General features: G+C 37.5%; 1 protein-coding gene and 1 long non-coding RNA gene across 3 annotated transcripts; both read right to left on the reverse strand.

Moving 5' to 3' along the window:
- Nucleotides 1–3649: 3649 nt before the first annotated feature.
- LOC139137621 (beta-lactamase domain-containing protein 2-like) lies at nucleotides 3650–12133 on the reverse strand. Of its 2 annotated transcripts, none has more exons than XM_070705814.1 (6): nucleotides 11913–12133; nucleotides 10703–10994; nucleotides 10158–10383; nucleotides 9313–9500; nucleotides 6353–6607; nucleotides 3650–4583 (listed from the first exon to the last, which is right to left on the reverse strand). In XM_070705814.1, the coding sequence occupies exons 1-6, from the start codon at nucleotides 12047–12049 to the stop codon at nucleotides 4437–4439; spliced, it is 1245 nt and encodes a 414-aa protein (XP_070561915.1). In that variant the 5' UTR covers nucleotides 12050–12133; the 3' UTR covers nucleotides 3650–4436. The 2 variants fall into 2 exon arrangements, with proteins under 2 accessions (XP_070561915.1, XP_070561916.1); XM_070705815.1 differs by lacking the exon at nucleotides 11913–12133 and adding an exon at nucleotides 11535–11663.
- A 1370-nt stretch (nucleotides 12134–13503) lies between these two features.
- LOC139137622 (uncharacterized) lies at nucleotides 13504–18009 on the reverse strand. Its single transcript, XR_011553420.1, has 2 exons — nucleotides 17810–18009; nucleotides 13504–15498 (listed from the first exon to the last, which is right to left on the reverse strand). It is a non-coding gene; the product is annotated as an uncharacterized lncRNA (long non-coding RNA).
- Between the last annotated feature and the right edge of the window lie 5350 nt (nucleotides 18010–23359).

Here is a 23359-nt window from a genome sequence, read left to right on the forward strand (position 1 = left end):
TTCTTTTGGCATGCACGTTTTACAAAATTACAGGGGCAGTTTGTATCGATGATAAGGAACGTAACTCGACCTGTACTACAATAAAGCGATCATGTTGCCCCAAAAGAATAACAGCATAACTTTTGATATTTGCGAGCATGCGATCTTTCTGTGTGTATGGAGTCGTTCCCGAAGCGAGTCGAAATATCCATTTTGCTTGTCAACTCACCTATTCTTACATTGATAAATTTACCAACTTTATGCCCGAACTTCATTTGTATCGATTATATCTACTGACGTCATTGCTAATGGCCTCCTTTCAAACTGCTGTTGTCTCTCGTTAAAGTTGCAATCGGTCGAGTTACCCCTATGTAGTACGTGAACAGGTAATTATTGAATTCAGGCATCTACCAAACTAAACGGAAAGCAAAGGTCAAATCTGATACCTTCCTAAATCTAAGTGACCTTTTCCTTTCCAGAAAAAAACACGCATAATAATTTCAACGACTCGAATTGTACGCGTGTTTTCAAAAGAGTCGAAATCATCATTATTATTTTCAACAACACGAGAGCTCACTATTTGCAGAAAAGATAAAATTAATGTAGTTGAAAAATGTATACAGGCAAAAATAAAAACCGCCGAAGCTGAGTATGTTATTTGTTTGTTTGTTCGTTAGCTTTTTATTTATTTATTTATTTATTTTGGCCGAATCATGAATATCTTTCCGGTGACCCGACCAACCATTTTTCAAGTCCTCCGATCCTAACTTTTTTCTCATTTTCAAAAATCACGCATAATTTTTACCGAATTTTGCTGCGTTTTTGATGGATCACACTGAAATAAAAAAGATCCCGACCGATACCCACTTCCTGAGGGCTTGTTGACGGAAAGTTAATTTTTTTTCTTACACCGTATTTATTTATTTATTTATTTATTTATTTTTTATTTATTTATCTAGCGCTTTGGTCCTATGATGTGCGGTAAGTTGTGCTGAGAATTGAGCTAGGTGGTTCAATGACTTGCATTTGGTCGACCTAGGCTAGGTAACGATTGAAATAGTTACAGATCAGGTATCTTCTCGTGATATCTGTCTAAAACAGAAAACTGCAACAAAGACATTTTTCTTTAGGGAATTGGAGTCATGCAAGAACAGGATTCCGAGTCTGACTCGTAGCCTGTGAAATCGACTCGTACGGCAGACTACAAGTTGAAGAATGTCGTAAAAATCCAAATCCAAATCTAAACTTGCTAAAATCACATTGTGAAATTGTTAGCTTAATCGGGGCACTGCAGATTTATTACAAGAGAAGCATCATGGAGAGATTGGAATCTTTCGCGAGTTTCTAAATCGAAACAAGCGCTTCGACGTCGTCGATCATGACAGCGTGCCTTAATTTGTAAACAGGTGTCGTTCTAAAAAGCCAGTCCTAGAGAGCATGAATCTGTTTTCCGGGAGTTTTTTTTTCTATTTCTAGCGCTGTCAAATGTTTTGCGTCTAGAACGTTCGTTTGACGTAAGCGGTAAATGGTCGAGGTATCACCTGGTTTGGGCACGACACACGAAAACACGAAGACTCGCATGATTAAATCTTACCAATCAGACGACATTCCAATTTTAAAGACGTTGAACGTTTTTGTCTGTAAGCGACTGTAATATGAAGCTATTCATCTCTCACCACGTGCCCGACGGGAATGTATCTCTGTAGCATTCATGTTAACGCCCGGGTCTCTACAGACGATAAGTTCAACATTTTACAAACGCTTCGCCTTTATTCAAAAATTCCGCCCCTAACGGTGGATACCTATTAACTCTTCGGAAAACCTTATGACCGTTCACTTAAGGTAGTATGCGCCTCGAAAGTGAAAGTCTTACACTTTTGCTCAAACTTTCCTTAAAGAATCTTTCACCAATTCTCTTTCGAAATCGAGAATAAAAATCGGGCGCCACCGTGCAAATGTTGGCACTAGAGAAACAAATAACCCAAGATTTACCTTAAAATTCAAAATGGCTGCCATTCCTGTGTTAACTCTATGGCATAATTTTCGAATTTAGTGAAAAACTAACCAGATAAAAAGTTTTCTTACACCAAGCGCTTTAAAATGAACCCCCACAAGTTGCATATCAGGAAAGAATTGTAAAAGTTTTGAGAGTCCGAATATCTGTTCCCGAGGTGCGTTAGTCTGCACACAGTCCTAGTTTCGTACTACAGAACATGCAGTCGTTTAAAGATTTAAACAAAGTCAAGACTTCACATCGTAAAATTATACTGGCCCGTTATCGTAATTTTGGGACATTTTACATTCGATAAATTAAGTATAATTAATGGATGAAAGGAATTAATGGAGAATAAATGAGTGAGGGGGCTATTCGCCAACAGGAAAGATTCAATACTGCAGATACATCGATAGTGCAGCATGGGTGTAGAAATCCAAGTTTTCTGTTTCGAATTCTATGCCGTGTGCTTACTTCGGCTTAATTTCAAAAAAAGCAAAAGAAAGAAACGAAACTTGCCTTTGATGTGTTGATAGAAAAACACTACGGGTAAAATGTTTTTACGACTAAAAATTATTTTTCTAAATTTAAAATCTAATAGCGACACGAGAAAGCGTTCAGGGATATCTGTGATGCGCAATACACGCTCTGCCCACAGGAACCTTGTACACTCAGACTACCACAGTCCCTCTAGAGGGACTGTGACTCTACCTGTTGGCATGTGTGCTACTAGTATTACAAGGCCTCCACAACAGACTTTCGCGGTTCCACATAGAAAAACGGCGACCCTAATTTAGATAGAAAAGAAACAATATTCTTTCAGAGGTTCTGAATAAAATATTGCTCTCTGATGTAGATTCTCTTTGCCCGCAGACGATATGCTGGCCTAACCTCATCACACCATAACGTCTGTGCAAATGGTGTATCTCGGCTCCCTGTTCCTCTAGATTCAGTGGCTATATGATGCAAATCTTTTCTGAATTCTTTAGGAACACTTACCCGAACTATCAAACTCAAAAGTTAACACCTTACAGTCGCAAAGCGCATTTCACCAACCTCAAATTGGTGGACCTGGCTTCTTCAACGTGCGCCCTCAACGTCCGAGACTCAAGACTGCATTTCACCAGTGACAGTCAAGTCTCAGCAATGAACAGTGAGAGCACGGTGCCGTAGAGGGACCGTGGTGATATGTTCTCATAGCACCAGTGACAATCAGCAGGCACATGGTTAGGCGTGGGCTGCCGTACAGTTCACGACATTGGTTCAAGAGAACCAGAATTTCTCACACGGTAGCGGTGAGAATAACAGTCTAACCATTGTGAGAAAGTGACACTTTCTCGTCACAGTCACAGGTTTCTTTCTCATAGTGAGAATACGCTCAAGACTGGCCGTTAGCTGAGCACAGAGTCCCTACTAGTTGTGGAGGTACTGTGGATTGGTCAAGCTGCATTTCAACTTGGGTGGGAACTCCCCACCAGCATTACAATCCCTCGAACATAAATTGCTTTACAGCGATTAACTAGAGACACTTGTAAATGGATTAAAATACTACCAGTGTTAAATGATAATTGACAACTGTACTGTTTAAGTGTTATACTTTTATGACCAGCTGTATAACCTTTGGCATCTGTTACCAATAAAACCTATTTCAACATAAATGTGAAGTCCAGGATGGGATTGTAAATGTTAATTCTTTTTGATATTTTATTTGTTCTGCTTTAACAGAGCCATGAGGAGCCTGTCTGGGACTCCTAATCCTATTAGAGTTTACCATCAACCTCGGAAAATAAACCCTTCTTAAGTTTCTCTGTTTTAATCCTCCTTCTCCAAGTGGTATTGATTTCTATGGTTTGTCTATGGAGCCGGAGAGAAAGGGGATTAACCTCTGTGACCTGAAGCAACAATTATGTATGATGGGATCTCCTGGTGAAGTGACATCATTCACCAGCCGACATTCAAAATGAGTTTATGTACCCTCCCACACGTGATTCCCTAAAAACTACCATTACATCTACAGTTAAATCAAGCACAATGCAGAATGGTTTGTAATCTATCGCTGAATTGGATCACCAAAGTTCAATCCAGAGACAATTGATCACTACGTAACTTTTGCACTGAAATAAAGATGGTTACACTGAGCTTACATGTAATTATCATCAACAACACAAAAATGTCCCTGTACTGTGTTCAATCTCTGTGATCGAGAATTAAACTTCAAATATTACAGACTAGTGACAAGACACAATCATAGTGTTTTCTACATTTACTGCAGATACGGATGCATTAATTATAAAACACACATGGAGATATAAAAATAGAGTAAACTTTCATTACATACAGAAATCAAATTTGAATTTGAAAATGACAACAATGGTTCTGGCAGTTGCTATTGCAGATATGGTTGTACATGCTGCATAGTGCATTTAAACTACCTACAAGTTATTGATACATGCGTAGGTTGCTTTCACAAGGTTAATGTAACGTGGGTCATCACCCATTGCGTACGGTGACAACTTGTTGGTGACATATGCAAATGATAGTGTCTTCTGATGGTCAAAAAATCCACCTTGTCCACCATACCCTTGTGTCCATAAACATTCTCCAGATTGACCTGCAATGAATGTGGAAATGCTTCAATTAGAGGTTATAAACGGCAAGCGAGGGTATTTGGTTGCGGATATAAGACCTCTGGGGTGAAAATTAGCATATTTGGAGGGAATAATCACCAAGCGAAGCAAGGTGATTATTTCACCCAAATATGCTAATTTTCACCCCAGAGGTCTTATATCCGCTACCAAATACCCGAGCGCACCGTTTATAACCTCATTATAATATGCTAAAGTTAAAAACAAATGGACAATGTCCTAATTTAGGGCTGGAGTTGGAACGAGAGTTCAGGAGCGCCCAGCAAACAAACTCTAAAAAAGAACGTTTCAGAACGCGCGCGCGTGCACAGTTGAATTCATAAAATACGGTTACGCAACGCATCGATATCGCGATTAGACATCGAACTTGAAGAATTTTACTTCAAAAAAAGCTCAAAAAAACTAAAAAATTATGTTGTTGTTACATAGCCTCCGCTGCTTACAGAAACTCTTCATTTGTTGGTTTGTCAAGCTGCACTAGACTAAAATTTAACAATCAAAATCAATCTGAAGCCATAGACTTGTTCGACATTATGGCGCGTTGAGCTCTCAAGTTGGCGTTCGAAATTTGCGCGAGCTCAAAAATGTTACGCGGCGCGCAGGTCTTCTTGTTGAGAATATAAACCCCGGCTCCAGCCAATCAGATTGCCGGATTCCAGCTAAGCATATTATAATAAAACTTCAGGTAGAGACGGTAAAGTCATTGATGAGTTTATATGCCTTTAGGGAAATTCACATCTCCAAACTAAAAGACTAAACTTTTGCTCAAAACTTTCCTTAGGGGAACATAAAACCATTCTCTTTTGAAATCAAGAATACAAATTAGGGGTCACCATGCAAATTTAGCGCTAGAGAAACAAATCCCCCAATATTAACTGATACTTGAAATTCAAAATGGCTGCCATCACTGTGTTAACCCTATGGGGAAAAAAACAAAAACTTTACTCCAGCAACTTCAAATGAGCCCCACAAGTGGTAGACTAAAAATGTCCTGTAGAAGTTTGCAAGCCTGAATATCTGTCCAAGAGGTGAATTCTACCTGAATGTGTTTTATAATTTTTAACACTCTGTCCTGTCATTCACTACTGATGGACAGCTGAGTGATGCACAGAGATTTAGTTCCATTAGAGGAAAAAAATCACTATCTCTTCACATTATTTCGGTTACATTTGTTTCATTTGAGCAACTGTTCATGTTTTTCAACTCACTGAAACACACTTAATTGTCAACCATCAGGTCTATACTCAAGTCTATACTCCATCTCTGCCCTTTGATATGACAGTAAAAATGCTTTGATGACATAATTTATGGTACATACCAGAAATTTTATCATCAGCATAGGTATTTACATGTTATGTGTACATGCAAGGTGTGAGTAGAGCTTTGATGGTTGACAATTCAACATGATTCAGTACGCTGAACATCATAATTGCTCACATGACACAAAAGATACTGAAATAATTTGAAAGTATGGTGGCCTTCTCCCTTTAAAACAGTCATTCACAAAATCTCTGTGCCTATGTGGAAAGGCTAGTAAACACAGTGTTTTCATTTGATTGCAGACATTCAAGTCTCAACTGCTTTCAGACAGTGAACACTGAAATGCTTTTCCGTTGATTTGGTAAGTTGGAAACCTTTTTGAAAGAACAAATTTTACTGACTGTGCCAGTACAAGTTCTGCTGTGTATTTTTTGATCTAGACAAAGTATTATTGCAAATCACAGTGATTTTTTACCTCTGAAATGACATTAAAATGTGGATGAAATCCCAGACACCACTTTGTCTTCGTCATCATCACTGTATCCAGTTTCTCTTCAGTACAGCTTGTCATGATCGTCTCAACAGCCTCTTGTGATAACAATCTCTTCCCATCCAGCTCTCCACCATTTGCCAGTATTGCATACAGTCTGGCCAGGCCCCTGGCTGTCCCAATACCATTCACCGATGGCACTTCACTGCAACGAAATTCTGTTGTTGCCATTTTTGGAAACTGAAAAGATAGTGAAGAAAACAGAAGAGCTGTCTTTGAATTTTTCAAAAATGGATAAGTAATAACATTCTTGAAACATTTCTTCTTTAAAGCAATCTTATTCTCCAGGGGATATTGAGTGGGGTGGGGGAGGGTACCGGTACGCATAGCAAATGTGATAGACCTAGCAAATGTAGATTGAATTCAGTTAACAGCATGCCAAATACCTGTGTTATCTCTATGAGGAAAATAAAATTCCTGATCTTCATAAAACTAAGCATGTGAAGATTTTATTCACTCTGTAAGCTTCATAATGAATCTCTACACCAGATATGAACTGAAAATGCTCACGTGTTTCATACAGTTATGTGTAAATTTGAACCTTTGCCACATGTTTGCAACTTCATTGAAAGTATTATGATCAACATAATGAACAATAATCACCGCCGATTAATTCTCAAAGGTCATAAGTATACAAATATGTAATTAGCTGAAATAAAAATATTAAAGTTCTTTGACTGCTGTCATTGTATCACCATTTTATATAGCAAGTGTAATTACCGTTGGCCAAGTCCTTCAAGCCATATATGCCGAGCTGTGAAAGCTCATTAGATATGCAAATTGTAAATTAGCTGACATAAAAATGTGAAATGACTTTCGATATTGTTTTAACAGGTATCATCATCAATGTTGTCATGTTTTGCCAACTTTGATCAAGTAAATCCCAGTATATATCCCTAATAAGCAAAGTTCATTAAATATGTAAATTAGGAATTGACTTAAGGTGGTTGGAAAGGCTAGAGCGTCAGTTATAAATTTCAACAAAACTATTAAAATATAAAAGTAGTCAACATTCCCTGTGGAATAGAAAAAACTAGACATTTGGGCACAAAGGCATTGCAAAGTTATAGCCTGTTAAAACTTCTGAAAAACTGACCAAATAAGAAGAAGTTGGGGAGTCCTTAGTGTATTAACTATGGTAGAGGTCCCCCAGCTTTTAATAAAATGTTTGAAAAGGGAAAGTCATTATTTGCTGTTTTTCAGGAAAGTTTGACAAGGTGGTGCTGGCATTCAGAGTGAGTGACTGCTATTGTAAATGCATTTTTAGATTCTTTGAGTGTCAAAGAGGTGTCAAAAGTGAGATTAACCAAAAAAAACTGCTCTATGACTTCAAAAGAGGGGTGCAAATATGGCTTGTTTCAACATTTTTGACAGAATAACAGTTTTTCTACATAATTGTATACCAATTTAATCCAACTTTGAAATGAGATATGGACATGGAATTTTACAGCCTATTAACAAGGTTACAGATAAGATTTGTACGGCACAATTTTCCTGTATTTGAAGTACTTTTTGAAAAATCACATTTTGAAATTTGAAAGAATTTCTAATAATTTTTTGATATATAAACCATGTAAAATCATAAAAACAAATTTTATTTACAAATCCTGCCGTACAAATCTTACAATAAATAGTGTCAACATATTTATTACTAATTTGGTAATATTAATACTATCCAATTATAAGGTCTCCCATCATACCAAATATGAAGGATGTAGCACTTGTGGTTACTTAGTTATGGCCATATATGTATATTTGAGGTCAAAGGTCATCAAGGTCACATGACATTTTGTCAAAAAAATGGTATTGCTAAGTTATCCCTATATACCAAAAATCAGACCTCTAGCTCTATTGGCTGGCTCAGAATTAGATATGCACATAATTAATAAGGTACAGGATGTGATGTCATAAGGTCTCCCATCATACCAAATATGAAGGGTGTAGCACTTGTGGTTACTTAGTTATGGCCATATACTCATATTTAAGGTCAAAGGTCATCGGGGTCACATGACATTTTGCCAAAAATTTGTATTGCTAAGTTATCCCTATATACCAAAAATCAGACCTCTAGCTCTATTGGCTAGCTCAGAATTAGAAATGCACATAATAAATGAGTTGCAGGAAGATGCCAAGGTCAAAGGTCAAGTGGAATCCCCAAAATTGTGGAGAGCAATTTGGTCCCCTACTGGCCATTGTCCAATAGACGCTGGCTGTCTTGGACTTTAACATAGGCCAGAATAAGCCATTGCCATAGCTTAGCTGCATAGGTATAGGGGAGGTCAAAGGTCATAGAAAAATCAGAAAAATAATACTTTAAAAATCTTCTTCTCAAAATTGGCAAGACCTGTGACTTTGATATTTGGCATGAAGGAGCAAGGCTATAAGGTCTAACCAGGGTTAGGTTGGTAGCGGGTCGAGTTGACTGGGGTCGAGTTGGTTAGGGGTCGAGATGTCCAGAAACCATGGTCATCATGCTTGCCATAGACTACCATGTATCACAAAAATTAAACTGTGATAACTTCATTAATATGCAAGCCACGCCCACCAAAACCTTTTCAGTTCTAGCCATTTGAATTCTGAAGATGTCTACCAAATTTGACTGAAATACGTTCAGCCGTTTTTGAGATAATGGGGATACAGACACACGGACACACACACAGACACACAGACAGACATGGCTAAACCATATGCTCACGTGTGTGAACACGTGAGCAAAAAATAGTAAAAGATTCAGAGTCTGAATATCTGTACTCAAGGAGCATTTTCCCTGAAGTTAAATCCTTTACCAAATAAATTGTGGTACTGCCTCTTGCTTATCTGTGCTAAAGTTAGACCTCCTCTAATGAAGATACCCGCAAAAGTTTTTAAAGTCTGATGTCACTTACTGTTGTAATTTTACCATTATTTCTGAACACCTTTGATGGGATACTCTCTTTGTTGAACATGGCACGCATGAAGTTTCTGTATCTTGAACTAAACAGCATTCGCAGCATACTATAGAGAGGTTTTGGAGGAACCAGACTGGCAACTCTAGGAATTTCCTCTTTGGGAAGTCCCATGTAGAATTCAATACCTGCAGTTGATTGGTGTAAAACATTAGAAATTATTTGTTTTGCTGATGTCATTTTGTCATTACCCTGAAGATCAGTAACTGAAACTTTTGACAATATTTATAAATTTTTTGTTTCATGTATCAACTACAGTTTAGTCTACTTCCTACCATTCCATGTATCAACTACATGTAGTATTTCGGTTTACTTCTGATAGTATTTTGAAATACCCAGTGTTTGGTTTGTCAAAGCAGTGAGTCACTGTGTGATGTGTATTATTACTGTTGATGATTGAATTCACATCCGGACCTGAATTTCATTTTCAACACTAAAACTGCAGGACACATATGTACAGTCAGTGTTGACAAGCTGAGTACTGGGTATTTCAACACACTGAGAGGAGTAGACCAAACTCTGCCTGATACATACAACACCGAATGATGAATGAAAGTGTGCCCGCAGTAAGCATAAAGTAGCAAGTGAGGTAATAAGAGTGAATCTGTTTCTCAGAAATGTCAGTCATTATTTTGGCATATGCCTACATTTTCCTGTTCTGTGCAACTCTTTATCACTTAATCAGAAGTTATCTGATGAATTTTAATGAGTATATCACTTGGAAATAATTTCCAGAGTGAGTGCGAACTGTAATTTTCAATAGGAACATTGGGGAATACACTTACCGAATGGTTTGGCTATTTCTTCATGAAAGAAAACACCCATTGTTCTATGTTCTGGGTCTGCACGCTGAAGAACTTGGCTGAGAATGAAACCGTAATTCAAGGAGTGGTAGCCATGGGCTGTACCTGGTTTCCATAGCAACTCGGATGCAGCAACCACCTCACCAACTGCATCATGGTCTTTCAGCATTTCGAGATCCATGGCAGTTTGTGTCATTGGTACACCAGCCTAGAAATGAAATAACTAACCCTTTCACAACAATGGTTTAGCCAAAACACATTGTTGTCAATTGTAATAATGGACATATTTACAGGGAATTGGATTGAGTGCGTTAAATTTGTGTAGAAACCACAAACAAGTCCATAATGATCTTGAAAATGTGTTTTTTTTAAACAATAATAGTAAACCTTGACCCTAATGCCAATTCAAGAATCACATTCTTTTTTTCCGCCAGAAAGTCAAAAAGTTCATGACAATTACCAGTCTGAAGTCAGTTTAAAGAATTTTATTTACTAAAACATAAATTTTCTAAGTTCATGGTCATTACCTGATGGTTCAGTATCTGCCTTAGTGTTATGTCTTCTTTCCCATTTTGAGCAAAATCTGGCCAGTAATGGGCCACTTTTTGGTCGTAGTCCAAATACCCACGATCCACTGCAACAGCGATGCACAGTGCCGCAACACCTTTGGTTGCTGAGAAGAAAGTGGACATCGTGTCTTGTTGCCATGGTTCTTCTGGGATGATGGATGCGTAGCCACCCCACATGTCAACTACTTTCTTGCCCTTGTAGTAGACAGCAAAAGCTGAGCCCACTTCTACTCCTTGTTCATGCTGCTCACTGAAAAATAAATGTAAAGGAAAATTGGCCACTTACAAGTCAACAATGTCCTATGTCTCAGAGAATTGTGTTTTTATTGAGCAATATTCCAGTAAATTTTACAAAGGTTCCAAAGTCATATTACAGGAGTTCCAAAGGACTTGCAATCATACTAGAGGAAAACAGAAATGGTATCTCAAACTACCTAAAGTGTGTTACGATTATAACTGGTATATCATATATTAACACATGTACATGTATCAAAAGTATCCTTGTCATGTTTTGGGAATGTTTAGATATGATATTAGCCCTGAAATATGACAAATCAGTGTGGTCTTTTAGAGAAGAGTCTGCCACAGAATCTTTTGAAACATTGACTTCAGTGAAGTCTCAGTATTTTTGGTATATACAACTTCCTGCCAACTTCTGTAAGGCAAGGATCAAAAGATGGCAAGCTGTCTGTCTGTGGCAGATTTTTTAGTTCACTGATATCTACTGGAACTTCTGTTTTCAAACATCTTCAAGGCCCCTCCCGGCCTCCAAAAATGGTGCACCCCTAACCTCAAGAAATCATGGCGGCGTGGCCCCGACAAAACATGCAACAAACTAGTTGAGGATTAAGCGGCTCCCGTCAATCTTTGTAACATCATCGGCAAAGGTATTATCAAACGGCTTTCTCCCACAATTGCTTGCACATTGTAATTACATCATAACCGTTTTACTTCCGGTTCAAATGTGAGACGGGATGCGTCAGGCCACACAATATTTACAACCTTGATGTGTTCAGCTTACCCTTGTTATTGCATACGAAAAGTTCCTAGCTCTGTGAATATGTGATATATGGTCGAATGGCTGATTTAATGTGCATCACCATACCTACAAAAAATGGCAGTGACCGGACCGGGACGCAGCATTATCAAAACATCCGCTGCCACTCACCTGAACACACGAACGACCTCCTGAAAGGCTGATTCGGCCTTGCCATCGATTCTGACGCGCCTTTGCTGTTTCACAAAGTACATGAAAGTTGCAAATACAGCTGCGACCAGCACAGCCAGGAAGACGTATGCCAACATGTTGACTGTTATGCGTACACTCACTTCGCGGCCGTCCCGACGGCGCCAAGATATACGGCCTGTTTGGTCTGCTTAGGCGGTACGACGCGATGCACACCATTCATGCAGGGTCGCTTAATAGCTCATGTGCGTGTGCTTCTTTCAACTTGAGTAGCCGAAGACGGTAGGAGTCGAAGGTAATGACGTTGAGGGCGGGCTACCTTACCTTGCTAAAGTGAGCTGAAGTACTACTGCCGGCCCGTACTGTCACCTGTACCTTGTAAAATAAATACTGGTCATTGACTTGGCTACCTTTTTGATCTTCACGCGTGTTTATAGAATTCAATGTCAAGAAATAACTGCTAACAGTCAGTGAAATGTTTGGATTACATTATAATCCCAACACTATCGCAATCGAACGAGATAACAATTTATAAACATGTATATCAATGCCAAAGTTCTCAGGTATACCGTATTTGCATTCATAATATTGTGTCTGACATCATGAATGCAAAGGAGCTGTTTGTACTTCTCCAACTTTAAAAACAAATCTGTACAGATACCTACTGGCTACTAATACAATTCACCACCTCCGCCGAAAAAGGTCAAAGATCAAAAGACAGTAAGTATACAGACTGTCAGATAATGCCATTTAGTATCACTTGGGCCTGAAAGACTTCCTTTATGAGTCAGAATATTTAAAGAATCTCCGAAAAAGTGGTACAAAGGTACACACACAAAATATAAAACCCTAAAGAAATCACAACTTTCCTTGCTCTGGAATCGTATTATTTTTCCGTAACTCGTGTTTATTCTACCGTAAGCATTTCAGAAATTGCGGAAAAAGACTAAAGAAATTAGTTCTTGCTTTTGGAGAGGGCTACGTTTTGTGTCATTTTGAGGATTATCGGTGCTTCCAGCGATAACAGTCGTCAATTGGACGTTATTAAGACAAAGGGTCCACAAAATTGTACAAACATTGCTCAGACGATGAATTTCCAAACAAAAATTCAAATTTACAAGCAATAGATATTCCTGCTTGAGTCTCTCATGCGTTGTATCTGGTGATAGCCATGTCTGAGCAGTTTGATAACCATTCGGCTAGTCCTTACAATTTTCCTAAAATTTTGATTGTTCAAACAATCCTGCTTAATATGCCTTCAGAGACTTACCTTAAACTTTGATACACTCTTAAAAAAGAGCTATTAAAATATGGACACTGATCCAAAATTTCTAAATCCATATCTCTGTCTGTCTGCCTCTTTGTCTATATCTGTCTGTCTCTCTGTCTGTTTGTCTGACTGTCTGTCTCTCACGCGCACACACACACGCACAAACACACACACTTGATGCTTTTAATGTCTTGCACAATACATCAATCAAACGGACGAATACAGCATACATAGTCTGATACCAGTATCGTTATGAAAACACAAATAGATGTATACATCAACATAATACACATTTTCATCTCATAAGTTTCAATGTTTCATGTTTAATCAGTCGTTCAGCTATAACTCTGAAATACAAAAGTCAAACTAAAAATTGCGCAATTAGGCAGCCGAAAGAGCACGCGAAAGCTGATCGTATATTTTAGTGCTCCAAGGTGCAGTGTTCAACCTTGATTTACAAAAATGCAACAGGTATGTGAATAGTCAAAACCAAAACCAAAGTAATCTTCGTCGTAATTCTCCACTGAATGCTACTCTTAGCAGCTAGAGTTAAGCAACATTACATTCTTCTTGCTTGTACGTCCCAGCATGGAGCTACCAAAAGAGCCCCATGGTCCCAGTATTCATTATTGATACAGTAAGGTTAGGATATGGTATTGTCTTTCTTTGCCTGTAGGGGGGCCTAAACGTCTCTATTACATTCTTGTCATCAGAACAAAAAGACAAGAATAAGTACTCTAGACTTGAAAATGCCAGCTTTCTCAAGAGATCATTGACACAGACATTGTATTACATCATGATGTCTTATGAAATATTTGAACAGTGCTTTTAAGGTCTGCTCTAACCCCTACTTATTTAATTCGAAATGTGAAGATAAAAAGAACTGAGCCTTGAAGTAATTAGTCCAGTGCATTTATAGCAGTTACAGGCCTAGCATTGTGAAGGGGAGTTGTATGTCTGTGTCTTCAAAGAAAGTTAGACATACTAACATAGGTCACTGCTTATAGAATATAATTTGCATGGTCAAATGGTTTGTGAATTTTTTACCGCAACCCCAAACTATCCTTTTAATAGAGCTACCGAAGTATCAACTATTCAGTTCTAGCTCAGAAAAATAAGTATCACGTTCATGAAGAATAGAAACGCGTAGTTTAATTTTCGTTCTGCCTTACAAAGGAAAACCTAATTTTGTTTCTCAGCAAATTCTGGTATGGATATGGGGCCTATTAGGGAATGGACAAGGCTCTGGAATGGATACCGGAGTCGTTTGAAGGCTGCTTTGAAACTCCAACGGCTTTTTGTATCGAAGCATGTATCAGAACTTTACGCTTTTGGAAAGTACATTCTCAAGACAAAATGTTGCGTAAACACATGCCTAGAATGATCAGACACAACTCGCCATAATGTAACATGGTGGTAGTTCAACGCTCATATCGCGAGGGTGAAAATGCATCATTCAGTTGTCCCATAATGCTGTTCGGCATCATCGTTTTGCATCAGTCGTCTGCTGGCTTCACGGTTTTCCTCCGGTGTTGGGGCTTTCATCCTCGGCGTTGTACGGTCTTTGTTGGCGCTCCGTCGACAGTTCTCAATCGTCGACCAGGTGAGCAGAGCGGACATGATGACGCCACCAATTCCCAAAAACACGAGCCCGATCATGATGCTAATATTCGCCCCCTTGCTGATGGTAAGCGTAGTAGGTCTCAATTTTCTCGTACTCGCGTGCTGGCGTGAGGTCAGATTCAAGTTCGAGTGTCGCGGAATTAGTACCCAACAATAATTGCTATCACTCCGATGACTAAAAATGCCGCGGCAACCATCCCTAGATAGTCTGTCTTTCTTCTGCAGCCCCTAGGTTCTGCTATTATGCTGTCAATTTTAGCACAAAGGCACCCGTTGGTGTCGCTGTCGCTCGGGATCATGTCTTCGTCCAGATCGAGACTTTCGTACTCTCCACCCTGGATAGTGTGATTTCGACTCATGTTTGTTGGCAAAATGTGCGCTGAGTACAATCTTCAAAAGGAAAGAAAAACTTAATAAACGAATAGATGTCTTTTGCGGGTTTATGATAAAAGTCGCGAAATTTGCCGGCTGAGAGCTGAAACCTTGGATAATTACTTTACGCGGTTAAAGGAAAACCTCACAGGTAATCCATGGCGTGGACATCCAATTGTGCTCTTACATATCCATAAATTTCGTGGAGATCTGTCGTTGAGTTGGCAACATTCGGCAAGTAAGTAACACCGATGCAGGGCCGATCATAAGTTTACGTTGAAAACGCTCGCAGAGAATCACAACCTGGGAAAAAGTAACAACAAATACATACCATCACATTTGAGACAAGTACAATTTTAGAAGCGTGTAAGTAAAACTGAAATAGCGCGACAGGAATAAAGTGAAAATAAAACGTCACTAAACTTCCGAAAGTCGCATTTGCCAGGGTTTCTCGTTTCAACTGTGCAGACACAGGGACGTTTTCAGGTCAGCAGACAATACATAGCGTGACGCGTGGCATTATCGGATTTCAACATATGCACGTTCACCATAGGCTAACCTTTTACGCGTAGAAAAACATGCATCAATAGGGACAAGCCAATATAGTTTTGCTCTGGTAAAAATGTCGTCGAAACAATATTCCAGATCGAATATGAAGTATGCAATGTGTTATGATATATGCATGCTACTTTGAGGTCATTCGAATTCGCTGCTGCAATTTTAATTTGAAATAGCTGTTCCTACTTTCGTTTGCCATCCTTTACAATTTGTATACAAATTACGTAATGCTGATATTGTTTTAGTAATAACACTGTCACTTCCAATCAGAGCGGATCAGATCATTAATTGTGCGTACGGCTGCATGCGGCCCTGCCAGGCTGCACAGCTGTCGCATGGCTTAAAATTACGACCATGCGTTTAATGGTATGCAGCCACTGACTTTGATTTAGGATATGAATTTTGAAATGGTTAAACTGCTCCACGTATGGTGCGATCGGCATCTGAACATTCTCCTCCAAAGCATACTATCAAAACAGTATTTGAAACCTTCGATTTCAATATTGTTCGGATTTGTCAGTCACTAAATTGTAGCGCCAATAATCACTTTTGGCGATTGAGTTCAAATATTGACGTAGATATGAGTCAGTCTGTATTGTCTATATGGTTACTGCTTCTCACTGCTGAGGAATTCGACAATCTGTCGCATACGAAAGATTAGGGTTAGAGAGATGGGAGAACTGCGCATGCTTTATCTATTGTGTTTATCATTTTCAAATTTGCTATCAGAATATATGTCCCCACCTCAATGAAAAAAAAACCCCACCCAAACAAACAAAAGAACAAAAACAAAAACGCGTTTTAATGTTTCGCCTTCGACGATGAGAATCGAGCAAACACACTAGAATATACACACAAACACACATATCGGATACCAGTACAAACACATTACACTGGTGCGAAGTATGTCAACCCGAAATGCTTCATGCTGCATTATAGTTACAGCCATTGAGTCAAACATGGCGGTAATTTTACCTTCACTGGCATTGATTTCACTTCCTAAGATTCTGAATGATACCATACAAGCCTTTAATCAGTTTTGAAATGTTTTGGTTGCTTTCTTTTTTTCCATGAACGACTATCAAGGTTTGTGACATCACAAATGTTCGTTCATTGAACAAATGAGTAATGCGTCTGCAAATTATGGAGTACAAATATTTCATCAGACTTTTTTGAATGTTTGACGTCGACAATAATTCATTTGTGAGCTTGCTAGCCACGTTAACACTAATGTCAGCACTATTCATAAGTTTACATAGTTAACAGTAGAGCTGTCTTGTTTTACCGAGAATGCATATATACTAGGAGGAATAGCGAATCTGAATCGAACCTATTGACAATTAACCTGATCATTGATATCCTTCAAATTCCGACTTGCACGATGTCTCCACATGACAACCCACTTCCTCCGCGTTTTATGTGGTATAAGGGTTCAATATCCATCAAATTTACCATCTGACGCAGTTTTAAAAACCGCGATGAAATATACGTCTGCATCATGATGAATTCTATTCAACTATCAACATTTCCGTCGCATCATTGCATTTTGTTTGCCTCCAGTATCATCCCCGCATATTTTGGACACGTATCATAGAATTCTTACCGACAAAACAATGAATGGAACCGGAAATTCATTCTAGGCTAATTTTGACAATTACAACACAATAAAGGGTCGACCTAAAAGCGTTGTAAATGCCCGACTTCCAAGTAATATTTGGACATCCAGTTGACATGATGGGCACGGAATGATGTAAATTTTTGCTCCAAATTAACGTGACGTATCAATAACTTCGATAGGGGTTAAGGCAATCATTCGCAGAACATGGTAGCCTTATGCCGTCAATTCTATTAATTTGCTGTGCCATGGGTGGCTCATTATTCCCTTGATCTAATTTCGTCGTGTTTTGCAGTGCCTTACCTAAAAAAATACCCACGCCTGCAACATCGCCACACACCAGCAACTTGTTCAATGAGCTCCGCCACGTATGCATGATGTTTTTTTGAAAAAAAGTCGAGACAGACTGGCTATACAAACCATACGGGTAAAGGAACTTACCTTTGGAAAGTAACGAAATGTATGGAGGTTCAGAAATGCGAAACTGCGGTTTCATTACACGTGCAACGGCATCACAGTTTCGATAAATCGATTGATAATTAGACGGTCGCTCCGCTTAGTGCGAGAGCATACGCACTGACGTCGCCGACTAATTATCACCATTCCACCTTAAAAACAGCTGCCACCTGTTGCTCAAATTTGAATATTGCCAATTTGAATATCGCAAATCGACAAATTGCGACAAGGAGCGCCCTCGACGGGCAAAACATAGTTTTGTATCAGTCTTGATCGTCTGTTGGTTGTTAAAGGTATAGAGTCACCTGTAATCTAAATATGCCCATACATGGTCAAAGCGGCGTTCCTTGGTATTCATAATGCCCATGTGAGGGCGCTGTTTTTAAAAAAAGCGGCCACCCGCTTAAAATCTCTGATTGGTTAGATTTTCTCTTTCCATGGTAGCTGTGGCAAATACCTTTAAGCGTACATCACATTTATTTGAGATAAAATTTTCCGAAATGCACGGGATGTCACACCAAGGATCCCTGTGTTTCAGTAAAAAACTATTTTTGTTTATTGGCACTAGTACGATTAGAGTCTTAGGCAAGACATATCGAGCAAAACGTTTGTAGCTAAAAAATTCCCCCCCCCCAAAAAAAAAACAAAACAAAAATTATAAGCTTACTCTTAATTTTATGGACATATGCCTGGGGAACGAGATTGCAGAGAAAACGACATGGTGTGTAATCTTGTTTTGAGATGTCAGCTAATTTCACAGCAGAGCACTTCTTATCTCTAATACTGGACCTAAAAAACTATCAAATCTCATTTTCACAGAACATCATGAATTCAGATGCCTAAATATCAGAGAGGGTTCCTGAATTCATAAATAGTCATGACTGTACAGTTACGTATTCAATGGAGCAGCAATTTTTCAAAATTGTATTGCTTAGTTTTGTCTCACACCAGATACAATTCATTTTGATAACCAAAACAAGCAAACCTTTGACTGAAGCTATAAGGATTTCCTGTCAGCCTGCTCTGATATGTAACATATATCTTTCATTTTTCTAACTTTTCAGTAGGATTCCAGTTGACAGTTGATATCACATGTCCATCGACAATATGATATTGCTTCAGAAAGATTGCTGCTGTACGTCTCCACCAAATGTCGCGTGGAAAGCTTGGCGCCAAAAGAATGAAACAAAAATATCAAAAGATAGCACTTCTGTTCCCTTTAGGTAGTACATACATTATCACCAAACATAAATATTTAAACTTTCGCTAAGGAAACTTTGAATTATTCTTTTAAAATCAAGAACATAAATCAGGGGGTAATATCATGTGCTTTTTGGTATCAAAGAAGCAAAAATTACCAGAAGAATAAAGGTATTTAGAATTCAACATGGCCACTATAGAATTTTATTATTTTCAAAAATATGAGAAAATTTGATCAACTCCACAAGCAGCTTACAATTCAGTAAATCTTATCTTAGTAGTCACCCTATGGCATTCCTACATTTTACATGTTAAAGGCCCCATACAGAACAGCTAACCCCCCCCCCCCCCGTGCATTCAGTGGCCACATTTAATTATCTAATTTGGTACTAAAACTGTCAGCATGTCTGACCCTGAATGACCTCTGTCAAACAATGCTTACACTGAAAGGATGAAATGAGTCTATTTTGACAACTTTTATATGTGATCACAATTGTTTCAAAAATTTAATGTATCAATCATGAATTTCAAGAGATTTATGATACTGAATTGTATTACGGTGTATATTTTTTTCCCAAATTCACCACTTGCTGCACAAAGTTCACTGAAAGTAATGCCATACATACATACGGTGATAGAGCTTTTGCCATCTGTGCACCATGGCTGTGAAACTCATCCTCTATAGAAAGGCAACCTCAATATGCTATAGTGGTCACTGTTTCTTTTTTATATTTGTGTGACTATTGAATAAAGGATTGACTGTATTGTAAAAAATTGAGTAAAACAACTTCCGACCAGGAAGCATGCTAGTCCAGTCAATCTACGAGATTTTGGCACCCAACCCACCACAAATTGCAACAGAATTTTTTTCTTCAGAATGCATTTTAATGAGGTACCCAGAACAACATATTAAAAGTTTACTCGAATCCACCTTGGGGAAATATGTCTAATTTGCATAAATCAAATATGGCTGCCAGCCATCCGACAAAATAGCATAATTGGCCATATATCACATATTAAACAAGCTATTTCAGAGATTTCAAAGTCTGACACTAGTTATTAGGCTCAGGGAATCATTTTGGAGGTGTAGTGTTTCATATAGGCACTTCATTAATTTGCATAATTCCAATATGGCGGCCAACATTCCTACAAAAGACATTGTCGGTCATACACGACGTATAAAACAAGTTATTTCAGTGATTTTAAAGTTAAAAGTATATTTCTCAGGCATGGACAAACGATTTTCGAGATGCAATCATTTGCATAGGTAATTTGTTAATTTGCATAAATCTAATGTGGTGGCCAACATACCTACAAAAGACATTTTCTGTCATATACCATGTATTAACCCTTTGAGCGCCAAAGTCTATTTTTGTCAACTTTATAAAATGTACAACAGTCAATTTTTCTGCTTTTTGCCAACATTTTGATTAAAAACTGTAATTAAAAATGATATCCATTTGGTCAAAAATTATGAAAAAAACCGCACAGAAATGTTCACAGAAATTGGTAAAATACTGCATTAAAATTTCGGTGTAAAAAATTACAGCAGTCAAAGGGTTAAACAAGCTATTTCTGTGATTTCAAAGTTAAAAGTATATTTCTTTGGCATGAACAAATGATTTTTGGGATGCAATGATTCGCGTTGGCACTTCGTTAATTTGCATAAATCCAATAGGGCGGGCAATATACCTACAAAAGACATTTTCTGTCACATATCATGTATTGAACAATCTATATCAGCCATTTTGAAGTTTAAATATATTCTTGAGCATGAATAAACACCTTTTGCGGTTCAATGTTTTTAAAAGACACTTTTATAATTTTCAGAAAATAATTATAGCAGCCAAATTAATGGCCAAATAGTTTCTAATATGAATGAGGTTCTTGTAGAGTTTTTAGCAATAGCAAGATCATGATAAAACTGCTAAGAGGGCACTGCACCCAATGCAGCGTATATTGCTCAAATAATTTTTTTTTCAAATATTCGTCCAATTTTGATTAATTTATTAACCCAAGATTAAAATTGGTTAGGTCTACCTTATAGCTTGGCAAGCAGTCGTAAGTTGCATGATAAAGAAGGGTTAATGAATGCAAATGTATGCAAATTGCCCGATTTCCTGCTTTTCTTTTACCGAATTTCAAGATTTCCAAAGAATATAACTCTAGTCTGGCTGGGTCAAAATTCCTGAAATTTTCACATTATGTTTTGAAATGCTACATAAGAAAACAGCTAGTTTGTTTTGGCATAAAATTCTTACATTTTGAATTAGAGGCATTGTTATTTTGCTAACCATGATTTTAAGCACTTTTTGAATGTCAGTCGTTCAGCCCATGCCATTTTAGAATGAGGATATACTCTTGTTTCAAGTGAAATATAACATTTCACAAAATAGTTTCTACGGGTTTCCTTGTCATCTTAGATGAGAAATATTCCTTTGAAAAAACTCTGTTGGCAACGTGCAGCTCCACCTTAAGTCTTTGAACATTTATTTTTAAAAATGTGGAATATATATTATAAATTTACTTACAATAACGATCCATGTACGAATAAAAGTTTGTTTTAATAGGTGTCTATGGTACCTGAATTCGTTAAAATACTCCATAAATATATTGTATTTTGAAAAGAATGTTAAAGCAAATTTGTAGACTTACATATATGACTTCCAAACGGATTAAAATACGTATATGTTGATATGCGTTTACTATTGAGTTGTAAGAAAGTCATGCATTTTTAACTATTGTGTGATTTTTTCTATATATGACAACCGTTAATGATTATTAGTCATCTAAATAACGTAATCTCTTACTGAATATAACATTCGATTCATCTGTGTACGACGTTATTTGTGATTTGTTAGTGTTTTATACTCTACCGTGTTAAAACATGTAATCTTTATTACTGTTTTAAAAAAAGTCGTGTACAAAATTTTTAGTTTATAATTTAGACTGAACCCCTCATTATGAACGAGTGCATCTTTGGTACATCCCCCTAGACGATAGGCAAGAAGTCATCACATATAACAGCAAAAATACAACAAACACAACAACAAAGATAATAACAACGCAGAAAAATAAAATAATGTGACCAAAAATAATACATGCCACAATACAGACAAATTAAAACTTAGCGCTGATGCAAACAATGTCAGACTCTTAAAAACTTGATTTTTATTTTTATTTGGTCATATCATTTTTTCTGTTTTTTAGCTTTGTTGTGTTTATTGTATTTTTGCTGTTGTGTATGATGACTTCTTGCCTATCGTCCAGGGGATCTTATAAGGATGCACCCATCTATAAGAAGGGTTCAGTCTAAATTAAAAACTAAAGATTTTGAACACGTCTCTTTTTTTTAACAGTAAACATTACAGATTACATGTTTTGACACTGTACAGTGTTAAACACCCTTACAAATTACGAAAATGCCGTACACAAATGAATCGAATGTCATATTCAATAAGAGAATATATTATTCAGAAGACTAACATTCATTAACAGTCGCCATATACAGAAAAATCAAACTTTTAAAAATGAATGTCCAAGGACTTTAACAGTTTCTTCTTGATAGTTTCCTAGTGCTAAAAAACTATACCAAATCCTTATTATATTAGAAGCTATTAAGCCATGGGGCATTAATATGGCAGCCATATCTAATTTATGCAAATTATCAAAGGGTCTTTGTCAAAATTGAGCCACTCAAAGTGTTTCTTCATACCCAAGAAAAATATTAAAAAAATAAAATCACTGAAACAGCTTGTTTAATGTGTGGTATATGACCGACAATGTCCTTTGTAGGAATGTTGGCCACCATATTGGATTTATGCAAATTAACAAATTACCTATGCAAATCATTGCATCTCGAAATCGTTTGTCCATGCCTAAGAAATATACTTAACTTTAAAATCACTGAAATAGCTTGTTTAATAGGTGGTATATGACCGACAATGTCTTTTGTAGGAATGTTGGCCGCCATATTGGAATTATGCAAATTAATGAAGTGCCTACATGAAACATTACACCTCCAAAATGATTCTCTGAGCCATTTTACTAGTGTCAGACTTTGAAATCACTGAAATAGCTTGTTTAATATGTGATATATGGCAAATTATGTTATTTTGTCGGATGGTTGGCCGCCATATTTGATTTATGCAAATTAGTCATATTTCCCCAAGGTGGATTCGAGTAAACTTTTAATATGTTGTTCTGGGTACCTCATTAAAATGCATTCTGAAGAAAAATATTCTGTTGCAATTTGTGGTGGGTCTAACCCTATTTTGACTGGACTATGCAGCACTGCCACACAATATCTGTTATTGAAAAACACACCTCAAATCA

This window comes from Ptychodera flava, chromosome 7, assembly GCF_041260155.1.
Source record: "Ptychodera flava strain L36383 chromosome 7, AS_Pfla_20210202, whole genome shotgun sequence".
Classification (NCBI taxonomy): domain Eukaryota; kingdom Metazoa; phylum Hemichordata; class Enteropneusta; family Ptychoderidae; genus Ptychodera; species Ptychodera flava.